Source organism: Colius striatus, chromosome 18 (assembly GCF_028858725.1).
Source record: "Colius striatus isolate bColStr4 chromosome 18, bColStr4.1.hap1, whole genome shotgun sequence".
Classification (NCBI taxonomy): domain Eukaryota; kingdom Metazoa; phylum Chordata; class Aves; order Coliiformes; family Coliidae; genus Colius; species Colius striatus.
In genome coordinates, this window is record NC_084776.1 from 3,982,167 (window position 1) to 4,004,756 (window position 22,590).

General features: G+C 45.2%; 2 protein-coding genes across 10 annotated transcripts in view; both read left to right on the forward strand.

Annotated features, from left to right (window-relative positions):
- Positions 1-4,274, forward strand: part of PECAM1 (platelet and endothelial cell adhesion molecule 1) — a 28,941-nt gene extending 24,667 nt beyond the window's left edge. For all 7 annotated transcript variants that reach the window (XM_062011151.1, XM_062011150.1, XM_062011154.1 and 4 more), the window contains one exon: positions 2,717-4,274. Coding sequence is in view for 4 of the 7 variants with exons in the window: in XM_062011150.1 (XP_061867134.1) it covers positions 2,717-2,746 (30 nt within the window). In the remaining 3 variants the exon portion in view is untranslated. The remainder of the gene's footprint in view (positions 1-2,716) is intronic.
- Positions 4,275-4,361: 87 nt separating this feature from the next.
- Positions 4,362-22,590, forward strand: part of TEX2 (testis expressed 2) — a 58,737-nt gene continuing 40,508 nt past the window's right edge. The window contains exons 1-3 of one of the 3 annotated variants that reach the window (XM_062011148.1): positions 4,362-5,041; positions 5,856-5,950; positions 6,714-6,991. The gene's annotated coding sequence lies outside the window, so the exon portion shown is untranslated. Of the gene's footprint in view, positions 5,042-5,855; positions 5,951-6,713; positions 6,992-17,967; positions 18,075-18,316; positions 18,575-22,590 lie in introns of those variants that run through there. The other 2 variants (XM_062011147.1, XM_062011149.1) reach the window with 2 other exon arrangements.

The window sequence follows — 22,590 nt, forward strand, 5'->3', positions numbered from 1 at the left end:
CCATGACATAAAGTTTGACTGGATAGATGAATTTCTTTATGGATTTCACACACACACACACACTTGAACTGTTACTTTTCAGGCAGCATAGCTGAGTACAGAAGAAGCAGGGAGCTACTAAGGTGCTTACTGTCATTATTTTAGCACAAGTTGGGGCTTTTCTGTAGCTGGTTTTCACCCAATGCTAATCTATGATGTATCTCAGAGGTTTGGTCCAAGTGAGGAGCTGTTGATCCTACTCGTGAAAAGGAAAATGCTCCTTATAAAGTGATCAAGTGGCTTAAACTTCCTCCACAGCTGTTCTGCTTCTTTATAACCAAATGAAGTATTTGGCTCAGAGGTGAAGTTGCTTTTGATACACTACTCTCTTAATTTGTGAGTGGAATGAAGCCTTCAGGAGCTAGGCTGGTCAGCTGGTGCCTTAATCACACCAAGTGCCAGATGACTAGCTATGTTGACATGACAAAAAGTGTGGAGAATTTGACTCTGCTTAGGAAGTAAGAGGGATTCCAGAAGTGTGGGACAAAGGGCACCGTGGCAGAGAGAGTAGTGTTTTGCTAGGAGCCATATTTTCAGACACAGGAGGATGTGAAACCTTTCTGTTTCAGTAAGGATGGTGGGGACTTGGCATTAGTCCCACCATCTGTCCTTTTCACTCTCTAAATTCAAATAACAGTGTGGATTTCACTCCGCAGATAAACTCTTACTCAGTTCTGCATTGATCTTCCCAAAGTCACAGGCAAAAGAGCACTTCACCATGGAAAAGAAAGATGAAGCAAATCATTTTAATGAGTGCTAGCTCTGCTCTTGTGCATTTGCCCCTACATAGTCTCTGTCAGAATAAACACAACCCAGCATGGAAATGTGGGAACTTTGCTTCATCTCCACTGAGAGACCATTAAAAACTGAGCTCAGGGCTTTAGTAAACACTGTATTGACAATACATGTTGTGTTCCACAGAGGCATTGAAAGTGTTTGTATTATGTCAAGGAAGGTGGAGTGTTAGAAAAACAGCCAGTTAAAAATTGGATTCTTTGCATTGTATAAAGGCCCAAACTCAGTACAGGTTCTGAGTGAGTTCCAGAGTACCTTGAACCTGAATGCCTTAGACTTTGTGAGCTATTTAGAAATGAACCTAAAGGTTTGGGTTGGGGGTTGCTTCCTTCTTTCTGCTCTGGTTCAGAAATTTGTATCTTAAATGCCATCCATAGGAAGTATTTGCAAAAGAAATGAATTACTTAGAGAGGAACTGGGAGGAGGTTTCCTTCCTGAAATCAGAGCTGGCAATCTTTCTAAGTTATTTAATGGTCCCAGTTTCTGAAAACATATTGAAGGAAATATCTTAACAATGAGATAGCCACTTCGCCAAATGCTAATTGGTATTGTGTCAAATTTACCTCAGCAGTACATTCTGACTTCATATCTCCTCCTCCCCTGTTACCTCTTAGATGTGTTTGTTTGTTTGTTTGATTCTGTCCTAGGGGTACATAGGGACTGGCAGCCTCAGGCAGGACAAAGTGTTCTTTTAGTGTTCTTTTATCAGAGATAGAAACCTGTACAATTTAAAGCTATTCAGAGAATTTTCTGGGGTTATTTTTATAGCTACATTCTCATCTTAAGTCATCCCATAAGTATTTTGTAAGCTCTCATTGGTAAAGGAACTGCTTCACATTGGCAGCACAAGGCACCCAGCACCGAAGGAGACCTGGCATGTGCTTAGCTCTGCACAGGGACGTGGCACAGTGCTTTCAGCCAGGAAATGAAGGATGTGTCCATTTAAAATTGGGGGGGGATTTCAGGCAGTCAGGATATGAAAAACAAGGTGATGCTCTGAAATAAACACTGAATTATAAACCAGGAATTCCTGCCTGTGACTCATGGGGCAAATCCTTTGGGGGTAAGTCCACAAAAGGAATTAGGCGCCTCGGTGCTGACAGACTAAACTATCAGGTTAGAGGCCACCATGTACTTTTAGCAGCTATTTGTTGGAGGAAGACTTGCTTTGGCTGCTTTGGCAACTGGTGTCAGGAAAGACTTGACAGTTGAGAATCCTCAGTGGACAGAATTATTTTTGTCACATAATGTAAAGACAATGAAGTTTGGGATCTGTCTGTGCCCTTTGCCACTGGCTGGCATGGAAGGCTCCTGTAGCTGCCTTTCGTGGTCCTCAGTGTCACCTTTCAATGTCCCTGCTGTGTACTGAAGAAAACTTATTCAAAGGAGCAGACTCTTGTAGGAACATGGTGTCTGAAAGTTGAATTGCATTGCTCACTGCTGAGACACCCAGGTGCTTCTTAGGGAAAGGTGTTCATTCTTGTGGGACTGAAGATGGGGGTCTAATTGTGGCAGCTGAACATCTGTTAGTCAATAAGGGATCTGACATTCAGATTCACTGAGTACCAGCAATTCCTGTAAGAATCCAGCTTTTATCAGTAAGTGCCCAGTTGCAGATGTTGATGATTTACAGTTTTGCAGTCTAGCCTGTAATTGTTAACCTACATCTCCCACTGTCTGATTTCCCTCTTTATCTGATGAAGATAATACTAATATCTCCCCAGGGAACTGTATTTATTAGCCCCTTGTACAGCGCTCTAGGGAGCATGTTACTATATTTAAGCTTTTTGTATTGATCAGAAAGGACAGGAGAGGGCAGGGGGACATTTATACTCACACACACATGTACTTTTTTTTCCTTCTGTTTTGGTCTTGTCAACAGAGAATACAAGGGCATCCTGATGCTACATAGAGCAGTCACCTCAAAGATCAGCTGGGAGAAGAAAACAAGCCAAGATCAAGATGGAAGATGTGACTGTTTCAAAAGCTCTGCAGCACTTATTTATGAGTTTGCCAGGCTCTTCTTTTCCAAGTTTATTTCCTTAGGTGCAAGGCTGGAGAAGTTCCTAAGGCATTTGATGGAAAAGGATTACAAATAAAAATTCTCATAGGAAAGTGGCTCTAGAAACCACTGACCTGAGTTCCCATTGTTAGTTTTTGCTGCAAGTGCAGTTTTGCTTCTCTAGCCTCCAATTCATCTTGCTCTGAGGAAATAAACTGGGAAGCTACAGCTGAGGAAGTAGATCTCTACAGTGTGGTAACTACTGTGACACCAGGAGGATGCAGAACTATCTAAGCTTGCTTTAAACTAGCTAACTTGGTTATCAGTAACACTGTGCTGTGGCAGAACAGAGCTCAGCACAGCTTGGCCAGCCATGGATGTACTTTGACTTCATCTTGCAGCTTGTGCTGAACTCCCTGTGCTGCAGGAGCCAGACTGCTACCAGTCTTGGAGGCAGGTAATTTCTAGCTCACTTGGATGCTACAGAGCAGTGAGGGCTGAAGGGAAGAGCGAGCTCTGGGCTCTCTCAAAACTTGAATAACTGTTCAGTACTTTACCAAGTGCTTCTGTCAGTAGAGGCACAAATATTCTCTATCCTTTGCTAAATTCCATTTCCCCTTTAAAAGTTCTGATGCTTGTTGGTTAGTTTGGTGTGATGGTTCTTCAAGGAATGATGGCCCATCACAGTTATTTCGGAGGATGCAAAACTTAGGTCTTGAGTGGGTGGATATACTACACCCAGCTCAGTGAGTTTGTACCTGAAAATCTTGTTATGTATAATCCTTATTCCTTTGGTTTTAGGAGAGGTCTGAAGTCATACTTGTGTCCAGTTTGTCCTGTATGGAACTCTACACCTATCTTTTTTCTCTGTAGTATGATAAGCCACTAAAACAGATCCAGTCTTGTCCTGGATCTAATCTTTGCAGCCCATGTTTGTCCAGTTGCATTAGTTTAATAAAAGAACACAAGACCAATCAGAAAAACTACTGTCCCCAGCCCCTTAACCAGCTGGTGTTGAACACTGCAGTTGCTCTCCTTTTCTTCCTGCAGATTAAATTACTCCAAGATCTGGGCCACAGGTAAGAAGATTCTCATTTTAATTAGAAAACAGTGAAAGAGAGGACACAGATTTGTATATACATATATAGTTACTGCTTTAAGCATTGCATCAAAGGCACAAAACCAGTAAGAAATACAAAAGGATTTTATATCCTCATTCCAAATGTTTAAATTTTCAAGCTCCAGCTACTGGCTAATATCTCTAATTTATTGTTCCCTGTGCAAATGTTGTTTGTATCATAAGCCTTTCACAAATGACTGACTTCATAGCACTCTTCTGTTGACAAATGTTCTTCCTGGCATCCCATGAGTGTCTGTACAAATGCATTAGTGTAAGGAATGTGAAAAGGTATTTTAATAAAGAAAACTCTGAATTGAATGTTGCATTGAATCTTGCATGTTTATGTTAGTGAGCACTTGCAAATTACTGATGAACCATAAAGGTACCTTGTATTACGTTGCCATCTCTGCAACAAGCAGTGCCAGGCACTTAGATCTGGTGTCACAAACCAGTTTAGCAGGAGGTAAATGCACTAAATTGGTTTAATTGAGCGTGGGAGTGCTTGGGTTCACATAGGTCTTTTGCTAAATTACAAAGGTAAAAGTTCCTTTGCAAACCTTTCACCAGTCCCTGGCACAGCTCAGGAAAGTGCTGGTCTCTGGGAAGCTTCAGGATGTCATCTGGGCACGATGGAGCAGCAGTGGGACAATTCATCTAGTTCAGCTTGTCCCTTGGCTGGAATAATCCCAAACTATTTTGGATTTAGTCTGTAATAAAAGTTGTTTGCCTTACTGAAGCATATCTGTTCTATCCACTTAGTGCTGTGTGCTGCTGTGAGCACTTCTGTTTTGTCTTGCAGATATACCAAAAATGTTTTAGATTATGGGACATTAGATCAGCAGACATCTCCAGTGAAGACAAGCTAAATGGGCCCATGAAGTAAACAGCTACACAAGGAGGCCAAATGTCCTGTTTCCAGCCTGTCTTCTGGATGCCAAACAAGCTTAATTTGGGAAATAAAGCTTGAATCTGTTACTGAAACCGATTAAAGCTCAGATTAGAGCTCAAACAAGACATTATTGCAAAACAACCCAAAAAATGTCAGCTTTCTACGTTGCCATCAAGTTGAGCTCAGCAAACACGAGGTGTGTAGCTAAATATTTACTTTTTGAGCAGACAAAGGGCTGGGGCATCCTGGGAGCCTTTCCAGCAGAGCACTGGGAGCCTGTGTCCAGGCTCACCCCAGCCCTGCCTCACTCCATGAACTTCAGAGGAGTTGTACCATTGCACAGCAGAGGCTGTAGGGATGCACAAATACTTTAAATTGACGCACTTTTCCTTGCCTCCGTTAATGTTGTTCACTCCCAGCAAACCAGTAGCTGCTTATTTTCCTGTGTAACATAAGTACATTTCTGTGTGTCCTTTTGTGGGGAAAAAAATCAATGCTGATGTGCTCTCAGGTTTGTGCTGGAAATTACGTGCCAGGGCCCCGGAGTGCGCACTGTGCCCCCTCTGCCCATCCATCACCCCTTGGGTACCACCTCTGCCCATCTCCCCTTGTGTACCACCTCTGCCCATCCATCACCCCTTGGGTACCACCTCTGCCCATCCATCACCCCTTGGGTACCACCTCTGCCCATCTCCCCTTGGGTACCACCTCTGCCCATCCATCACCCCTTGGGTACCACCTCTGCCCAGGGCGAGCGGGGCCGTGCCCCGGAGCCGAGTCCCCCCCGCCCCGCTCCTCCCCTGCCGTCCCGGGCCCCGGGCCGGTGCTGACCCCTGCTGGCAAGAGCCCCGCCGGGCACCCGCCGGCCCCGGGGTGGTCCCTGCCCGGGACGGGCTGGAAGGGGCTCGGGGGAGGAGGCGCTGGTGTGCGCTGGGGCTGCAGGTCCTGTTCTGCTTGGCATTTTCTTCATGCATGGTGTAAACTGAGCCTTGTGACTTTTATCCCCGCAGAGGTACGAGCTCTTCAGCGGGACCTCTGCCATTCTTAAAGAACAGCTTTTAGCAGGACAAATGTACCAACCGCGACTTCTTTCTCCCTCGCATAGGTTAGTGAATTGTTTGTAGATGCACAGAGTAAATATCCGATGTGTCAGTGAGAGAATAAACCCCGGCGTTTGTTTACTTGTCCGTGGTGTTACACGCTTGTTCTAGCTGGTTCTTTGTTTAAATTGTTGCAGTTTCTAGCTGCTTCTGAACCAAGCTCTGTTCACAGTTCTTGATGTTACAGTTCATCACTGTCTTGCATCATGAGCCCCCTGCTTTTGGGGGCAGGGAAGTAATGTCAGACTGGCTAGAGCCGTTCTGCTGTAAGGGAAAGAACAGGTACAGGGAAAAGAAAACAAAGTCAGGGAAAAACAAGTATCAAATGAAAGAAAACCCCAAGCCATCAATTAAACTAGAACTGAAACTGAAGGCATCAGTACAGGGTGAGCATGCTAGCACATTTTGTTATCTAGAATGTCAAGGCCTTTCTGAAGAGAGTGGTGAAAGCAGAAAACATCACTTTGATTGTGGTTTGGGAGGTAATAAGCAAGTTGTCAGTGTCTAAATAATCTGGAAGAATGAGGCTTATTGTCTTCATCCTTTGAAAGGCTCCACTCTGAATCACAGGTGCTCCCATTAAAAAGCACCTGAAGAGCCTGGCAATGGGAGTGTGGCTGACATGGGAAGCTTCCATTACATGTGTGCATTTATAGTCATAAAGGTCATTTGTTTTCTCACCAGCCACTGACATGCTGAGTGGGAAGGCTGAAAAAATTCTCACCATTGCAGGAAATAATCACTGTAGTTATGTTTTACATTTAATAGCAAAAGAAATCACAGTTTCCTCATGGGGGAGTCGCCTGCAAAGTGTGATGACAGAGAAACAGAGCAACAGCATGAAGCTGAAGTGAAAGATTTAGCACAGATCAGCAAAGGTCTAGGCAGCCACTGCAAAGGCACTTGGATATGCCTGGATCAGCCTGGGATCTGCAGGACCACTGAGCTGTGTGTGAAGCTGTCATGGTGATTGTTAGAGACGGATGTCACACGGTATCCTGGCTCTGACCACATTCCCAAGGATAAGAGGAATTCAGGTCCAAAAGGTATTGTCTGAGGAGTAATTCCACAAAAAGAAAACAACCTACTACTGCTGATTGTAAAGACAGGACTTGGCTCTGAAATGAACAGATTAATAACATATAGTTCTGTGTAATCTCAAATGTGTTACAGTGGCAGATGAAATCAGCTTTTGGGCAATGAAAAATGCACCAGTTCTTTCACTGAGCAAAACCCAGAAGTGACCAGTGTGACAGTTCTCAGTCCTCTGGTTACTGCCCTGACTTTTCTGTAGTGGTCTTTTTGCCTTAGTGTTTAACTTGGCATCTTGGAATGAAGGCTTATTGGGGATGAAATAAAGTGAAAAGCAGGTGAAAGGAAAGACAGAGAGGAGTGAGCAGGGCTGGGGGAGAGAACTGTCCCAGACTGTGGAAGGTTTGGGAAGAAACAACCCATCAGCTCAGTCACCTTAACAGCTCCACACTTTGTGGTGTTGCTGATGCTCTGGGGAAGGTGCCATGGCAGAATCAGGGCTGTGGAGGTGGCTTGTCCCACACATTCACATGTTCATAGTAGCCCTGTGATGGCTAGGAGAAGCAGAAAATAGAGCTGTTAATCAAAAGCACTTTTGCAGGTAAGAGTACCATTGATTCAAGACAACAATAGATTTGTTTGGGCTGCTGCTGTCAGAGCATCAGTTCTGTACAGGGACAGGTAGCCATGAGGAAAGGAGGAGCCTGTCTGATACACAGCTGCTCTAACAGACTGTGATACTGACGCTAGGAGTGTGTCTTCAAAAGTAAACATCATTTTACACTGTTATATAGCTGGCATAACCCAAGCCCTGTCCAGTGCTTGCAGAGGATTTGTGGCTGCTGAAGTACCCTGTTTCCACAAAGCACTTAGGAACATTTGCCTAGGGAAAGTTGGCTTTAAATCCTCTGCAATGGCTTTTTGTTTATTCATTTTTTAACTGCAGGCAGGGCCAAGTCTCCACTGCAACTGACACAGTTTCACTTTGTAAATCAATGAGACAGAGCTATAAGGGCAGAAAAGTCTCATTTGTGAACTTCATATAGTTCAGAGCTGCCAAAGTGACAGCCTTGACTGACATGAAGACTGACATGAAGACTTCATGGAACTAACCTGTGCTGAAAGTCTGAACTCCCCTGTGGCTCCCACCACCCACCCAGGTCAATCCCCAGTGGGACCTTCTGGGGTAGTTCAGGCTCCAGCCAGCAATAAGTTGCAGAATTGTGTCCTCTCCCAAGTGCAACCACCACTTGCCTGCCCCAGCTTTTCCTTAGGGAACTCTGTGCTGTTTGGGGAGAAGTGCTTCCAAGGCAGAGACGATGAGAGCTACTGGTCTGTCATCAGGAGTGGAGGAGACAGAAAGTTTTACATCAGTGGAACAAAGATGAGGGCTTGAAAGTGGCTGAGTCAGAGTATTATTGGAAGGGGTGAACTTAGCACCCCTGCTTGATAATAGGCTGTGAGAGTCTAATGGAAGAAAAACTTGTCAAGTCTATTAAGATGTGGCCAGAGTGTAAGTCAATTAATGAAAACTACAGCCACACAGGTTATTAAATTAACAGGAGAATGTCAATAGGAAATATAGATTGCTTTTGAGTAATTCTGAATTATTTAAAGCATGGTAATAATGAAAATCTCACAGTCTCTATAATGCAAAACTTAGTTTTGGTTTGTTTCAAGTTGACAACTAATAAAGGAACAGGATCTTAACAAGAGCAAGACATTCTAATTACGGATGACAAAAGCTGCAAGAGCTGGTATGAGGCAAACACACAGAGGTGCCTGGAGATGAGCTGTGACTCTGCAGAGTGATCCATGGCAGAGCTGAAATCAGGTAAAGCCAAGAGTGTCTGAATGCAGTCCTCTCATGCAAAATGACAGGCCCAATTTTCTAGCCACTGATTGTGTCCCTGTCACCCCTTCAGATCAGGACTAGATGGCCTGTATTGCTTCAGTTACTTTAGCCATTACTTCTCATAAGCAAGTTGGACCTGTGGTGTCTGGTACCCCTATAACTCTCACCACATGTGGCCACTGTCACTTGAGCTGTGGCCTCCAGACAAGAGTGTAGCATTTTGCACTGCCCTGGTCTCCTGGAAATATCTGCATATAGACAAAGAGAACAGGAGCCTACCCCCTCCCCAGCAAATTCAGTGCACAGAGCTCAACCCTGAATCAAGGAATTTCTCGGAGCTGGAAGAACAAATCTAGAAGTACTTACAGCATGTGTTGGCACTCTCAACAGATTTGTTCCACCTGTGGGTGCTGAGCCTTTAACAGCCTCTAGGCAATCAGTCCCTCTTGGCTGGAAGTCAGAGACCCCAAGGGAGCAGAGAGGGGAAATACACAGACTTAGGAAGAGAGATTCTTGTTTCTCCCAGGGACCTCGGGGGCCAGTTGATCTCTGCAGAAGGATGGTATGTTCAGCATGACTGAAGGTATTAGCTGGCTGAGCCCTGAAACCTCAGAACATTGTGTACACTGCTTAAATCCAGTTTAGTCATTGCTGGAAGGAGGCACAGCTGCCCTGTGAGAAAACAACCCTGACACACACCTGTGCTTTGTCAAAGGAGGACGCCTGAAAGGCTTTTCTTTCTCTATTTCCTTGTAGTTTCTTTTTGTTGTTGTTTTTGGGGGCTTTTTTTTCCCCCTGAAGCTGACCTTTTCCCACTAACATGATTTCTTCCTGACTGTTGCAGGCTGAATCACACAGCCCTACATGCCTGTGTATGGAACGGGGCTGTGGGAAGCAGACCTGACTAATGGCCCCTACAAGGCAAAAATTATAATTGATGCTTTTTAATTACAAGTTTCCTCCATTATGGTCTAGTTTTTCAGCTTATCATCATTAGCAGTATAATGGAGACTTAAGTAAATTGCTGCCTTTTCCTCTTTTGTAGCATATCTAGGTCAGGTTTTCATGTTTAGTAGTTATTATCTCAGACACTAATTAGTGCAGACTGGCTAAAAAAGGTCACAGCTGCATTTTACTGTGTTCTAACATGGACTGGGCTGGGTGCTCATGCCAACCGATTCTCCTAATTGCTGTGTCTTCTGGAGTCATTTCCACCAGCACAAAATCACTGTGGTTTGACTGGGTAGTTGCTTCACACCTGCTTTGTACTTCTGTCGGTGAAAGACAAGGTTGAAGGCAAAGGAGTGTCAGCAGTCATCTTGTTCACAGCACATGTCCCCTGTTCTGTACTTCAGAAGTCATAGCAATCATGCTTTATGCATCCTTGACTTTTCAAGCTCTGTGCAGTTGCAGTCAAAGGGTTGAAGTTGTTGCCTTTCCATGAGGAAATGAATGGAGCTTTTATTCCCTGCCTTTGACCAATGCACTTAGATGGTTTTAGGCCCAGCGGATTGTTTCTAATAGCAGGCAAAAATTGATCACCAGGTACTTTGATGCAGCCCTTTTATTTACAAAGAAAGTACAAAATTCTCTACTAGCTGCTAAGAGGAAAATTAACTCTATCCCAGCTGAAAAAAGAACACCTTGAACCAAAGAGGACTCGGGCAATTCAGTCCTTCTAGGCAGCACTTTACCCAGAAGCACTGCACCGGGTTTTTTTTTATCTCAAGGTCATTCTTGTAGAGTTTATCTGTTTCAGCCTGGTTTGGAGAGAAGGCTGCTCCTGGCAGACCACAGGAGCACACAGCTGCTCCAAGCACTGCCCTCCTCCCTGCACCTTCAAAGCCCAACTTTTCACCTTGGGGAAATCTCGAACACGTTAGTGTCTCCTCCAGGTTTGCCCTTTAGCCTTTTTTCTTGGGGTGGCTGTTCCAGTTTCAGCTGCCTGCTTCTGCAGGAGAGCTTGTTTGTTTCTTATACAAAAGAATATCTAATAAAGACAACATTAAACCTGTTGGGGTCATAAACTTTTTGCCTGATGCCTGTGTCTGGATGGCACTGGGGTTAGATATTCAGTATGTCTTTGTGATGAAGAGTAAGATCTTTGCAGACTTACTGTGAGTGGTGAGGAACAGGAATATGTGATGGAATTGGAGCGAGGTGAGATTCTCACTGACCATGTTTTTACTGTATGTTCCCATTGCCACTAGGGAGAAGTACCTTGTTGATCAATAAGCAGTATGCTTTGCTAATACTGGCTTGAATTTCTCTACTTCCCTTGCTCTACTCATCATATTTAACCTTGGATTTATTTGTGGAGAACTGTAGAAAAAATCCTGTTTAAGAAAGGAAGAAATAGAAAAAAAGCCTGGACATCATTTGTTTTCTTGCAATATTGTCCTGGTGAGTTTCCAATCTGTTAATGAATGAACATTGACATCTAAACCATCCCCAGGGGAGGCTTCAGATCCATCTGAATTCAGTAAGAGGTTCCTAAATAGCTGTATCAAGCCCATACTTCAAAAGAAACACAATTTGCTATTTTTAAAACATGTAAGTTTTGGAAGGCTTTGAATATCAAGATTAATTCTCTAAGTGCAACAGAAGGCAGCACTGACGGATGAGTCTTACTCAAATCTGGAAGGTTTTAATGTTGCCTGGAATCTAGATTTGGTGTTCTGAAAGCTTAAGGTATAACTGTGTTTAGTTTTCTTTCCAGACCAGGCTGTGCATGTACTTATCAGATTCCTTACTATATCTCACTAGATTTATGGAAAAATATATTACTTTATCTATCAGCACTAGAAATTTTGACTCATGGATTCTGGCTGGATAGATTTCTGAGCAATGTTTAATTAAAAGATTTAATGATACTCTGAACAAGACATGACTCACTCTGAACAACAGGGAGCAGCTCTTATACATGAAAAAATCACCCTAAGGTCATATCCCCAAGGTCATATGGAGCCAGATGTTGCCCTGCACAGTGTTGTTTGCAGTAGGCAGCAGTATAAGATGGCTGTGGAAGCTGTGCAGAAGGCTCAGGGCAGCTGCACAGGTTTGGGGACTGGATTATGCATCAGGTCACTAAAATGACAAAGCAAAGCTGAGTGGAATATTATCAGTGCCTGGCATTAACCACCTGCCTTGGATGTCTGAGCTCAGAGGTTACTCTGCTCTGCAGCAGAGCCACTGAGAATCCTGTTTGGAACTGCCCTTTGGAGTGCCTGTCTTTTCATTGCCTATAATAGGTAGTCTAAGGAGCACAGATTCCTTATTTAGCCACCTGAATGATTAGCACAGTGACATGTTATTTAATATGCCTCTGTGTTGTGGTCTTCATCCTAAGTTACAGGTAACATTACTGGAAAGAAGGAGAATGTGAAGTCCAGAATTCTGTTGTGGAGTCACTGAGAACATTTGGCTTCAGAGGCTGGGTCCAAACCTGCCAGAGAAGTGGGCCAGGACAGAGCTGTCACTGGTGTTTGGTTGGTTGTAGGGAGAGAAGGGAAGGATTGAATCTTGGCTGTGATTATTTTGTGTGAATGGACAAATACCAAATGCTCTATCAGAGGCAGTTCTTTAACATATCAATGCTGTGTTTGCTTTCAAAGCTGTGTTTTATGGGATGTAACTGCACCTTTGTGTTCTCATTGTTTAAGCTCAGTCTTCTCAGCACAGCTCAGTCTTGCCCCATTTAAAAGAAGACCTTGCCCCTGTTTTATTCCAAAATGCTGAACTGACTGGCACAGACATTTGGCTTTGTTCTGCAATATGTGGATGTGAGCCACACCACCACTGCTGCTCAGTTAAAGGTTACTAATTACTGTCGCAGAGATTGCAGTTGGCCAAGTTCATGTAAATAAATGTTCTAGCAAGAGTCAGGTTTGAAAATGAAAATGCACTGTCTAGATACACAGAGCAGCCTAAATGATATCAGCCTCACAAAAACAATGCATGTTGTTTACCCCTTCAGAACATGGGAAATGCCCTGCCCAGGTCCACCTCTGCCAGTTCTGTATCTCAGCTGGAGAAACCAATGTCTCTTCAATGTCTTACCCTTCTCTGGTAACTAAGGATTGTCTTCATGCAGCAGTGTCTGATTCCATTTGACCAGGCATACATTCAGCTGTGGATCAGATGGGAATGCTCTCAGAACAAAAACATCTGAGCAAGATGTCACCGTTTTTATCATAGTGTTGACGTTTTGACCTCACGCCAGCACGATCCAGGAGCAACTCCCATTAAAGCTATTGATGGGAGTCTTTCCTCGAAGGGGACACTCAGGAAACCTTCCCTGAATTATCTTTTAAAGTAGATTAGTTAAATTCTATTAAACCTTATGCAGATATTCACATCCAGAATTAAGTGGCATTAATCTGATTTTGAGTACTTCACTCTGAAACTGAAGAAAGCCAAATTGAATGAAGGCCACTTTAATTGTGACTAACAGCACTCGTGCAGGACCCCAGTGTAACTTCACTAATCACTTTCAAGTCACACTTGTCATTAATTCAGATTATGTTTTCTGACTTTCCCTGTGAAGACAAGGGACAATAAAATCACCATAAATGAGCTGACCACACGTTCCCTCCTACTCCCAACCCCCAAAACGCTATGGATGTGTCTCCTCCTGAATGCTGGACAGGTGGTTTGGAGTTCTGGATCTGAGGGTTGCTGTTCATTCCTAGTCTATAGTCAATGCTCTTTTCTCTTTACTAACCATTTATATTAAGCACATCAGTGTAGACCCTTAGCACCTGTCCATGCACAAGCAGAAGGGTGCTGCTGGCTGGTGTTAGTGTTCCTGTGGTAGAGCTGTGCATGTGGGACAGTGGCAGTGTATGTGCCCAGTTTAAATATGTAGCTTCAGCTGTTCTGTATCAGGAGTACTAAATTTACTTGTAGATTTAAAATAGGTGAATGATTTGGCAGCTTAAAGGTCAGGACATGTGCTGTTTATTTTGTGCTTTGCTTTTCCTGATTAACAGAAAATTGCCTGTAGCATCAGAGATTATTGTCAAGGGCTTCTGGTGCAATGCCTGCACAGACAAAGTGCAGAACTGTGCCATTGTATCTCCCATACCTTCCCCCAGCTTTGTATTTTGTCACAGTTGCACTCTGAAGTAATCCAGCACTCAGCCAGTGTATGTTCTAACTCACAAAGGTCTCTGCGGAGGGAGGGGTATTGACTTCTCCATCATGTGCAGATCAAATTTCAGGCTTTTAGAGTTTTGTGCATTTGCCAGGTACACTGAAATACAGATATCAGCTCTTGCAACCTTCATGTGACTTTGACAGCACTCACACGGCTATTCAGCGTGGCACAGGGACTCACTTCTTCCCCAGCAATGGGTGGCATCACTGCCATTTTCCTTCTCTGGATTTGGCATCATGGGCGGATTGTGAGGAGCATCAAGAAGGCTTTGCAGGCCTGAGAGAAACCTGTGCACATTTACAGCATTCAAACGGTTTGACCTATTGCAAAACATCATCCCTTGGGAGCGAGTCTGCCTCTGGGTGTCACCTTGGCTGCACTGTTCTAGCTCTGCAAGCCCTGCTGACCTTGTTTTAGCTCTTCTGTGAATCCACGTGGCCTCCTGGCAGCCATGAGAGAGGATATGCTGCTGCCCTTCAGCCCACAGCTGCAGGGAGATAGGTGGAAGTTAGAACCTCCTCTGGCTCTGGAAATGTGTCTTCTCTGAGTGCATGCAAGGATTTGATATGAGGAGAAGTAGAGAGCTATTTCTGCAAAGATACTTGGCAATGTAGAAGCCTTTGCTAAATGAAAAATGACAAAAGAGAAAGATCACAAAGACCTCAGACCAGCTTTAAAAGAAAAAAGCAGCCACACAGAAAAAAACCCCACAGAATAACGTGCTTTAGCACAGGAAGCAACAAGAGCTCAGAGCTTCTGCAGGTCCCAGGGGGATTTCAGCAGCAGAGCTGGAGCCAAGCTGGGAGAGCTGGCTGTGGAGGCTCTCCAGGCAGGGTAGGACCTGCCCGTGCTCCTTTGTGCCAGGCAGCAGCCCTTGCTGCTCAGGGGCTGGGATTGGTGGATGGGGAGAAGTGATGGGTTAGAGGCCAAGATGGGCAGATGTGCAATTCACAGAATTCAGGTCCAAAGACAGAAGTCAAACTGCTGAGGAGGGAAAGAACTGGGAGGTGCTGAGGGTGTGGGTTCAGTGTTTGGCAAGCAGAAGGTAGGTACACAAGCTGAAGGTAGGCACTCAAGCACTGTGGAAGGAGGGTGGCATTTGGGAGGCTCATACTCTCCTCTGTACCCACAGGCAGAAGCAGCTGAAGCCCTGGGGGAAGCCTTGGCCCCACGCTGCCGTTTGGCTGTAGGCATTGAGTGGGGCTGGTTTGGGTTTTTCTCTTTCCCCAGCTTTAATATCATACAGATAACAAAGTAACAATGAGGCTGTTCCACACAGACACAAACCCCACACATGGCCAAGATCCAGCAGCTGCCTCATTCATTTTAAAGCTTCTCAGCACAAACTGGCAAGCAGGACTGTCCTGCAGCTCTTGGGTCTTCCCCAGGAGATCTGACAGTAATGAGAGATTTGTGAAAACCATGTGGAAACTCAGACCTCACGGAATGTTCTTTCCTCACAAAAGGACACGCTCTAAACTGTCCTGAGCTGTGAAATTCTGATGGGGGCATTACAGAGAAATGATCTGAGCCTCACGGTAGCTCTGGGAGAGAAATATTACTTGTTATTTTACAGCCTGCTCAAGCACTGCTTTTAAAAGGCATTTAAATGTCTCCCTCACACAGTCCAAAAGATTAAAGTCATTTTTTTCAACAGCAGCTCCTGTCTATAGATACCTGTTTCTGGAAGCTGCAGGCCTGTTGTTTCTCACAACCACTGTGGACTTACACGTAGGATATGGAAATACTCAAAAGAAATAAGCATTACTTTATTCTCTTGTCTTTTTGTGAAAGAGAAGTTCTCCAACAAAAGGATTTACAGCACTGAATGACTCAAGAATTCAGAGATTCTTCATTTTTCGCTCTTCTATCTGGCTGGGACTCACCTTCAGAAGAGGATTCCCAAGAGGCCACACACACCCTGAAGCTCAGAGGCAGGTAACCTGATCAGACTCAGCTCCTGACTAGTTTTTCCCAGCACGTTTCAGTCCGTGCTGAGCGCCTAATGTCAGGTGCAAAAATATTTCTCTTGAGGCAGGCCTTTTAGGCTTATGTTGCCCAAGTTGGGTGCAAATAGAAGGCAGAAAAAGCACCATAAATTATTGTGAATTGTTTACAGTTTAACACAGCTAAACCCAATCCTTCAGGCAGAGTTTCAGCCACGATCTCTGCTTCTGTGTGGAAAACCTGTTGTTAAAACAACTGTTATCTTCAGGCTTTGGAAGCATTAACATCAGCTTTGTATAGTGATTCAAAGATCTACCAACACACAACAAAAGCTATGAGAAGAAACCTGTCCTAGATGACTGAATACACTTGTACCTATATTTAACGTTGTCTTTTTAGTACAAAGAAAAGGCTGCAGAATAAATAAAGGTGATGCAGAGGTGCTCATCCAATGCAGTCTTTTGATGAGTTCCTTCAGCTCAAGGAGACTGAAGACTGCTGAGTTTACTGCTCAGACACCCAACAGTTTGAAGGATCTGGCCCTCCCTTTGATGGGCTCAGGCCTTTCCTCTCTGTACCAGATTTTCCTGGGTGCTGACCACGCTCAGTACCTCTGGGTTTATGATGACATGCAGGAATCCCAGTTTTAAAAACAGCTACTAAGAGGCCCGAAGAACTCAGAAATACCTGGTGATAACTCACTTCCAAAAGCACCAAATTGCCCCTGAAATGTAAAGAGAAAAGCAGGATGTTACCTGCACCTACCTCTGAACTAGACTGTACAACCTGTTCCCTGCCAGATATCTAATGCCCAGTGTGACAGGGCCCCAAACCCTGGCTGAGCTATAGATAAAGTAGTAAACCAACTGAAAATTATATAGTATATTCAACTCCTTGCATCAGCTTGTTTGGAGCAATTTGAATTCTGCTCACATATCCCACTAAATGCTGGCTGGTAAATAACTTTTGCCTCATCAGCTCCTAAAGTATCACAAATTTAAACGCCGGTGTGAAACAGAGTATGAAAAATCTCAAAGGATTCCTTTTGTTGTAATTCAAACTGAAACTGTTAAAAGTAAAGAGAAGTGATGAGAACTGATGTAGCCAAATTAATCCACGGGGCAGCTAAAGAAACCTGGGCAGCTAAGGCTGACATCCATCTGACCCAGTGTAGATGTTGTAATCCCATTAATAGCTGTCTTCAGAAGCAAGAGCAATTAAGTGAAGGGTAAAAGCAGTGGTAAGGCTGTAATTTATTGCATGAGACCATTATTGGGAAAACAACCTTTTGACAGAGAGAATTATCATTTTTTCCAGTCTGCCTCAAACTGAGCAACCTGAAGGGTAAGTGAAACGACCTCTGGCACGGTACATTTCCTGGGGTAACTGCCTAGGATGGGTAACTGGTAATTTTTTGGCCATTTGCCTCGATACCAAACTGCGTTGTTTTCTCTGCTCGCACACACGGCTCCTGCAGGCAGCAGCTCCTTCTCCAAAACGAGGTAGCGGGAGACGACAGCAGTGAGCATCTGCCTGCCGAACCACCACCCGGGGCTCGCGTGGCAAACCCCCCCGCACGCCGCGTCTCCTCGATGTGGTCGGCGCACGAACGAAGGACCGCGAGGCTCAACGCCCAAACGGCGGCAGCGAGCGGCCCGCGCTGCCGACGGCCCCGCAAACCCACCCCCGCTTCCACTGGGGCGCTTGCTATTCACGGCCGTTCTCCCGGTGACCGGGAGTCACTGCTCGGGCCCGGGGATGGCCATTTACTCTTTCCCCGCGCGGCTCCTCGTTCTGGGGCGGTGTTTCCTTGCGTCAGCTCTTACCGGCTGCCTGAAACTTCAGTAGCCGGGGGAAAAGGGGCGATTCGTCTCCCCTCAGCTGGCCCCGGCAGCCCCTCGCCCGCCGGGCCAGGCCGCGTCCCGCCTCACGCCGCGGGCCCGCGCCCGCCCCGCCCCTCGGGCCGGCGCTGCGGAGACTGGGGCAGGGCGGGCCCGGCCCAGCGCGGGGCCCGGATTGGCGGCGCCGGCCAGCCCCGCCGCCTCTCCTCCCCTCGCCGTGGCCCGGCGCGGCGCTGGTGGCGCGGGCCGGGGGACGCCGGGGCCGCGGCCGGGCAGTGCCATGAGCTGCGGATAAGGTAAGCGAGGCAGGGCGGGCCCCGCCGCGCCGCCTCGGCCCGTGCCGGGCAGCGCCCGCGCTCCTGGCCGCGCCCGCCGCGGGGGGAAGCGCCGCCGCAGCGCTCGGGCGTGAGGCGCGGGAGCCCGCCGGTCTGCGCGGGGCCGGGGCGGGAGCGAAGGGGCGGCGGAGGCGGGCCGGGCCTAGGGCGGGCGGGGGCCGGCGGGCGCTGGTGTCGGTCCGGCCGCGGCGCCGGCCCGCGGGGCCCCGGGCGCTCGGGAGGGTGCCGGGCTGCGGGGCGGCTGCCGGCGTAGAGCCGTGCCTGGGCCGGGGCGGCTGGGTCAGGCGGGGCCGGGTGCTGGGGTTATTTTTACTGTTGGGCAAGGTTCGGCGGGATGGAGTTACTTCCCCCTTCATCAGTGTAACTGAGATCGAGGTCTGCCCGCGGTGGGGTTTGCAGTTTGGCAGGAGCGCTGCCGGAGTAGAAGCGATCCCTTAGAAACAAGCAGCAGAGAAGCAGCGGTAACGTTTATTCTTGCGGGGACTGGGGGGAGGATTTCCAGTTGGCTTTTAGTGCTGTAGCCGAAAGGTTTTATGTCTCCTAAATTCGTTTCTTTTTCTCTAGCCCTAGGTGTCGGCTCTTTAGTTTCTGCTTCTCTGTTAATTCTCAGTGTCGTTTGTATTTTGCCTCTCCGTCGTAGCTCAGTGTCTAAATTCGTTTACGGTGTCTCTTGAGCATGTGCTTAAAGTTCCTTCTGGGCTGAACTTCTTGACGATTTGTATCTGTCAGCAAATGTCTTAAGGGACTTGTGCCCATAATTTAGGGGATTTAAGTATACAGATGAGTTTAATTTAAACTTTTGCATGTAACTTTCCTAATGTAACTGTAGGGTAATGTAATATACGACCTGAGTGCTGTAAGATTACCTTCTGTTAAGATGCTTTGTCATACTTCTCTGTCTTCACACAACTCCTCTTTCAAGATGATTTTGCCTGCATAACTTAGGCAGAACAAGGCAGACTCGCAGTCTCAGGGTGTGTTTTTTTACAAGATGATGTAGGTTTTCTTTAAAAATTTGAAGTAACTTCATATTCCTCAACTGGACAAAATTCAGGAAGTGTGACTGAAACCTTGTTCAAATTTTTTCTGACTTGTAAATGTGCTAAATTAGAGGTAAAACTAGTTAAACGTAGGCAAAAGAAAATAGAGTAATGTTTTTGATGTTAGAATTGTCTGTCAAAGACTCTTGACATCATGTTATTTAATGATCTGTGGGAAGTTACTGTTCTGTTTAACTTCAAAGCTCATCCAACAAGCTTCTCTGTTGTGGCTGGCATATTAATAATAGACCAAGTAGGTGCTGAGGTTTGAGGTAGTGTTTCTAAGGCAGAATAGGGTAAGGTGCTTCCCCTCTTGAGCAAGAGACCAAAAAGGTAATTCTGTGCTTAGAGATGTCTTAACTGGACTCTCCTAGGGCATGGTGTCCCCTGTGAGTTGTATTGGTAAGATGAGTACTTCTCTTGTGAACTTTTCACTTTTGGTCCACACAAGGAACTTCTTCATATGACCCATATTGCTTTTATTTCATAAATCAGTTAATGAAATCCAAAGTGGGAACCTGAAGGACACAACCCAATGAGGCACATATACTAATTGCTTACTGCTTTTTTGCATGAAAGCAACACTTGGTAGTTTCAAACTTCTAAGACAACTGTTCTACCAAGTACAGAATGTAGAGCAGGAAACCTAGACAGAATGTGTAATGCTGGCAGTTCCCCTGTCGTGGTAGGTGTGTAAACAAAGTAAAGGGAGATAGGGAAACTTATCTACTAAATAAAAGGTTAATGTAACCGAAAGCTTAAAATCATGTAGCTGGAGGACCATGCATTGTTGTATTCAAACAGCTTTGGTGATTGTGCTGCTCTCACCTCACTTTGCTGTGTGAAGTCAACCCAGTCCATTAGACAAACAGAAGATCTCTCTTGTAGCATGTCTGAAAGGCCTCAGACCTTACATTGTGCGAGCATGCAGGTGTCCAGTCACAAGGATGGCAATGAACACACCAAAGGGCATGTTTCATGCACTATTGTTCCCCTGTGGTGTTATCTGTGTGGTATCAAGGGCCAAGCTTTAGCCTGTTACGGCCCATGAGATAAATAGTGGTGCCAAGTGCGCAGAGTGGAGCTGCTGCCTGCCTGGGAACTGAGGGAAAATAAAGGCTGTTCATTAGGATGAATTGCAGGTTTCAAAACTATGAATGAGAGAGTAAGTAAATTCTGATCTTAAACACAGTCTTGGAGCTTAAAATAGTCCCTCAAAACTCTGGATTTTTGTTATTTTCCTTTGGTAAGCTAGAAATTGTGTGATCAGATTCCAGAGTAAGTAGTAATATTAGCTCACTGTGGGCTAAAACACTTATCCTTGGATAAAGGCATCATGTTCTAGAAGCTTTTACTGCCTGAAATGAAACAATCAGATGACAGTGAATGTTGGAAAATGAGAGCATTATGGAGGCTTAGAGATTAGAGAAATAAAGGTAAGAGTTAACGCTATGAGCCTTCATGAGTTGTACTTTGTATTAAGAGATGTGATGTATTCAGAGTAGAAATGGACTCTGGACATGCATAAGGATGCCACATGTGCCCAATAAAGGGGATGACTTTTCTTACTGTAGGTAAAGTGGACACTAGACTAAAGGATGTGTTGTGATTTCAAGGGGGAGAATGGTAGAACATTGAAATACTGAGGGAACAATGCCATGTGTCAGGACCACTGAGGAATGCAGCACTTAAAGGGCAAATGAGGGACCGAGCAAGGCAGCATTGGCTTTGTGCCTGATGGATAGTGAGAGGCTTGTTCAAAGAAAAGCCTCCATACAAAGTTGTCTGAACTTTGACATGCTGTCTCTCATTGATGGCCCAAGATGTCTAATGGTCAAAACTAAATTTGCAATGCTACATGCAACTGGCCTTATTTCTGGTGTCCTCTCCTTGATATAAAGCTAGAAGATTACCATGTTTTGAGCAAGAGGACCGGTCTAGCTCCAGAGGTCTCTTTCGATATAGATTGGGCTCGCTCTCACTGAGTAGTCTCTTCTTTCTTGCCCTGTGGCAACATCTGCAGCTCTTACGGCTATAGCTCATAGCTTTGAGTAGCTTACCAAAGGTAAGAGAACACAGTTTGCAGTTTTGTGTGAAAATTATCACATTCATAACATCATGTAGTGCAAAAGAAGTCTTCATATGAAATAAGTGGTAGATGTGAAGGCATGGACATCTGGTGCTATTTTTTCCAGGTGGAAGGCTGGATCCCCTCTCTGAGAAATAAACAAAATGGCTGTATATGATATGGAGTGAAGCTTTAGTGTTGAGGGAAGGAAAAAATATGAAGGAGAAGAGGAAAAATGAGATTGTTAAACCAGAATAGGCAGGGTTTTTTTTGGTTTTTTGAAAGAAATCCTCTGGTGGAGTCTTCTGAGACTTGACTGGTGGGAAACAATGCACAAACCCCAGGTCTGCAGGGCTTCTTCCTGCTTGGAGTCTTTCCATTAACGTCTCTTGCTGTCTCAGATACACTATTTCCTATCTGAATGGTGTGTTTTTGAGGAATTGGTGGAATTTGTGACATGGAGACTGTTCTGAGTGTTTTCTATTGTTGCTTCATGCCTCTGTTGCACAGGTCTGTAGGGGAGGCAGCATTGTCATTAGGCTTATTGGAAAAGGACATAGAATTCAGCAATGAGCCTGCATTTGCAAAGTCTTTTCCTTGTTGCAGACTGGAATGGGAACTGCACATTTGAAGATATGTGCAATCTGGGAACAGTTTTTCTAAATTCAGCCGAGTAACACAATCAGAGATAGCTTGAGGAAAAGCAGTATTTAACATTTAGGGAGCAAAGGCAAAACCGCAGTGTTGTCTGTCTCCCTCAGAAATCTCTCTCTTGTGTAAGAGCAAGATGTAAGGTCTTCAGAGGCAGTAGAGTAAGTAGTGAAAGCTTTAGGATTAACTGTTGGTATTCCCCATCCTGTGTGTATTCCTTCAGTGCACTGATACGCACCGTTATGGTGTGTGTAAAGCTGTTGTTCATTGCTGATTTTGAAGAAAACCACTGTACCACTTGTTTCATTGTTGGTTTTGGGTTGTTTTGTACTACAAGTGGTTGAATTCATATTCTTTTCTGGATGTGTGGGGCAGAATCCCAATTATCATGTCAAAAACCACATATGACCCGCTGTTCTTGTCAGAATTGTGAATTCTCTCTTCTTGGACAGTTTAACTTTTTTTAAGCTTCTGTTAACATGACAAGCCCAGAAGTTTGAAGGCAAAAAGTTGTTAATTATTGGTGAGGTCCCATTTCCAGCCTGAGACAACAAGAGATGAAGATTACACGTTGGCTGGGAACATTTCACTTCACCCAGCCAACAGCCTGAGCCTCCCTGCGCCTGTTTTTAACACCACCTGAAGTATGGTCATCTTCAAAAGAACTGGAAGTGAATGGAGTTGCTTGGATTTGGGCCAAGGTTTGCATAGTGTAGCT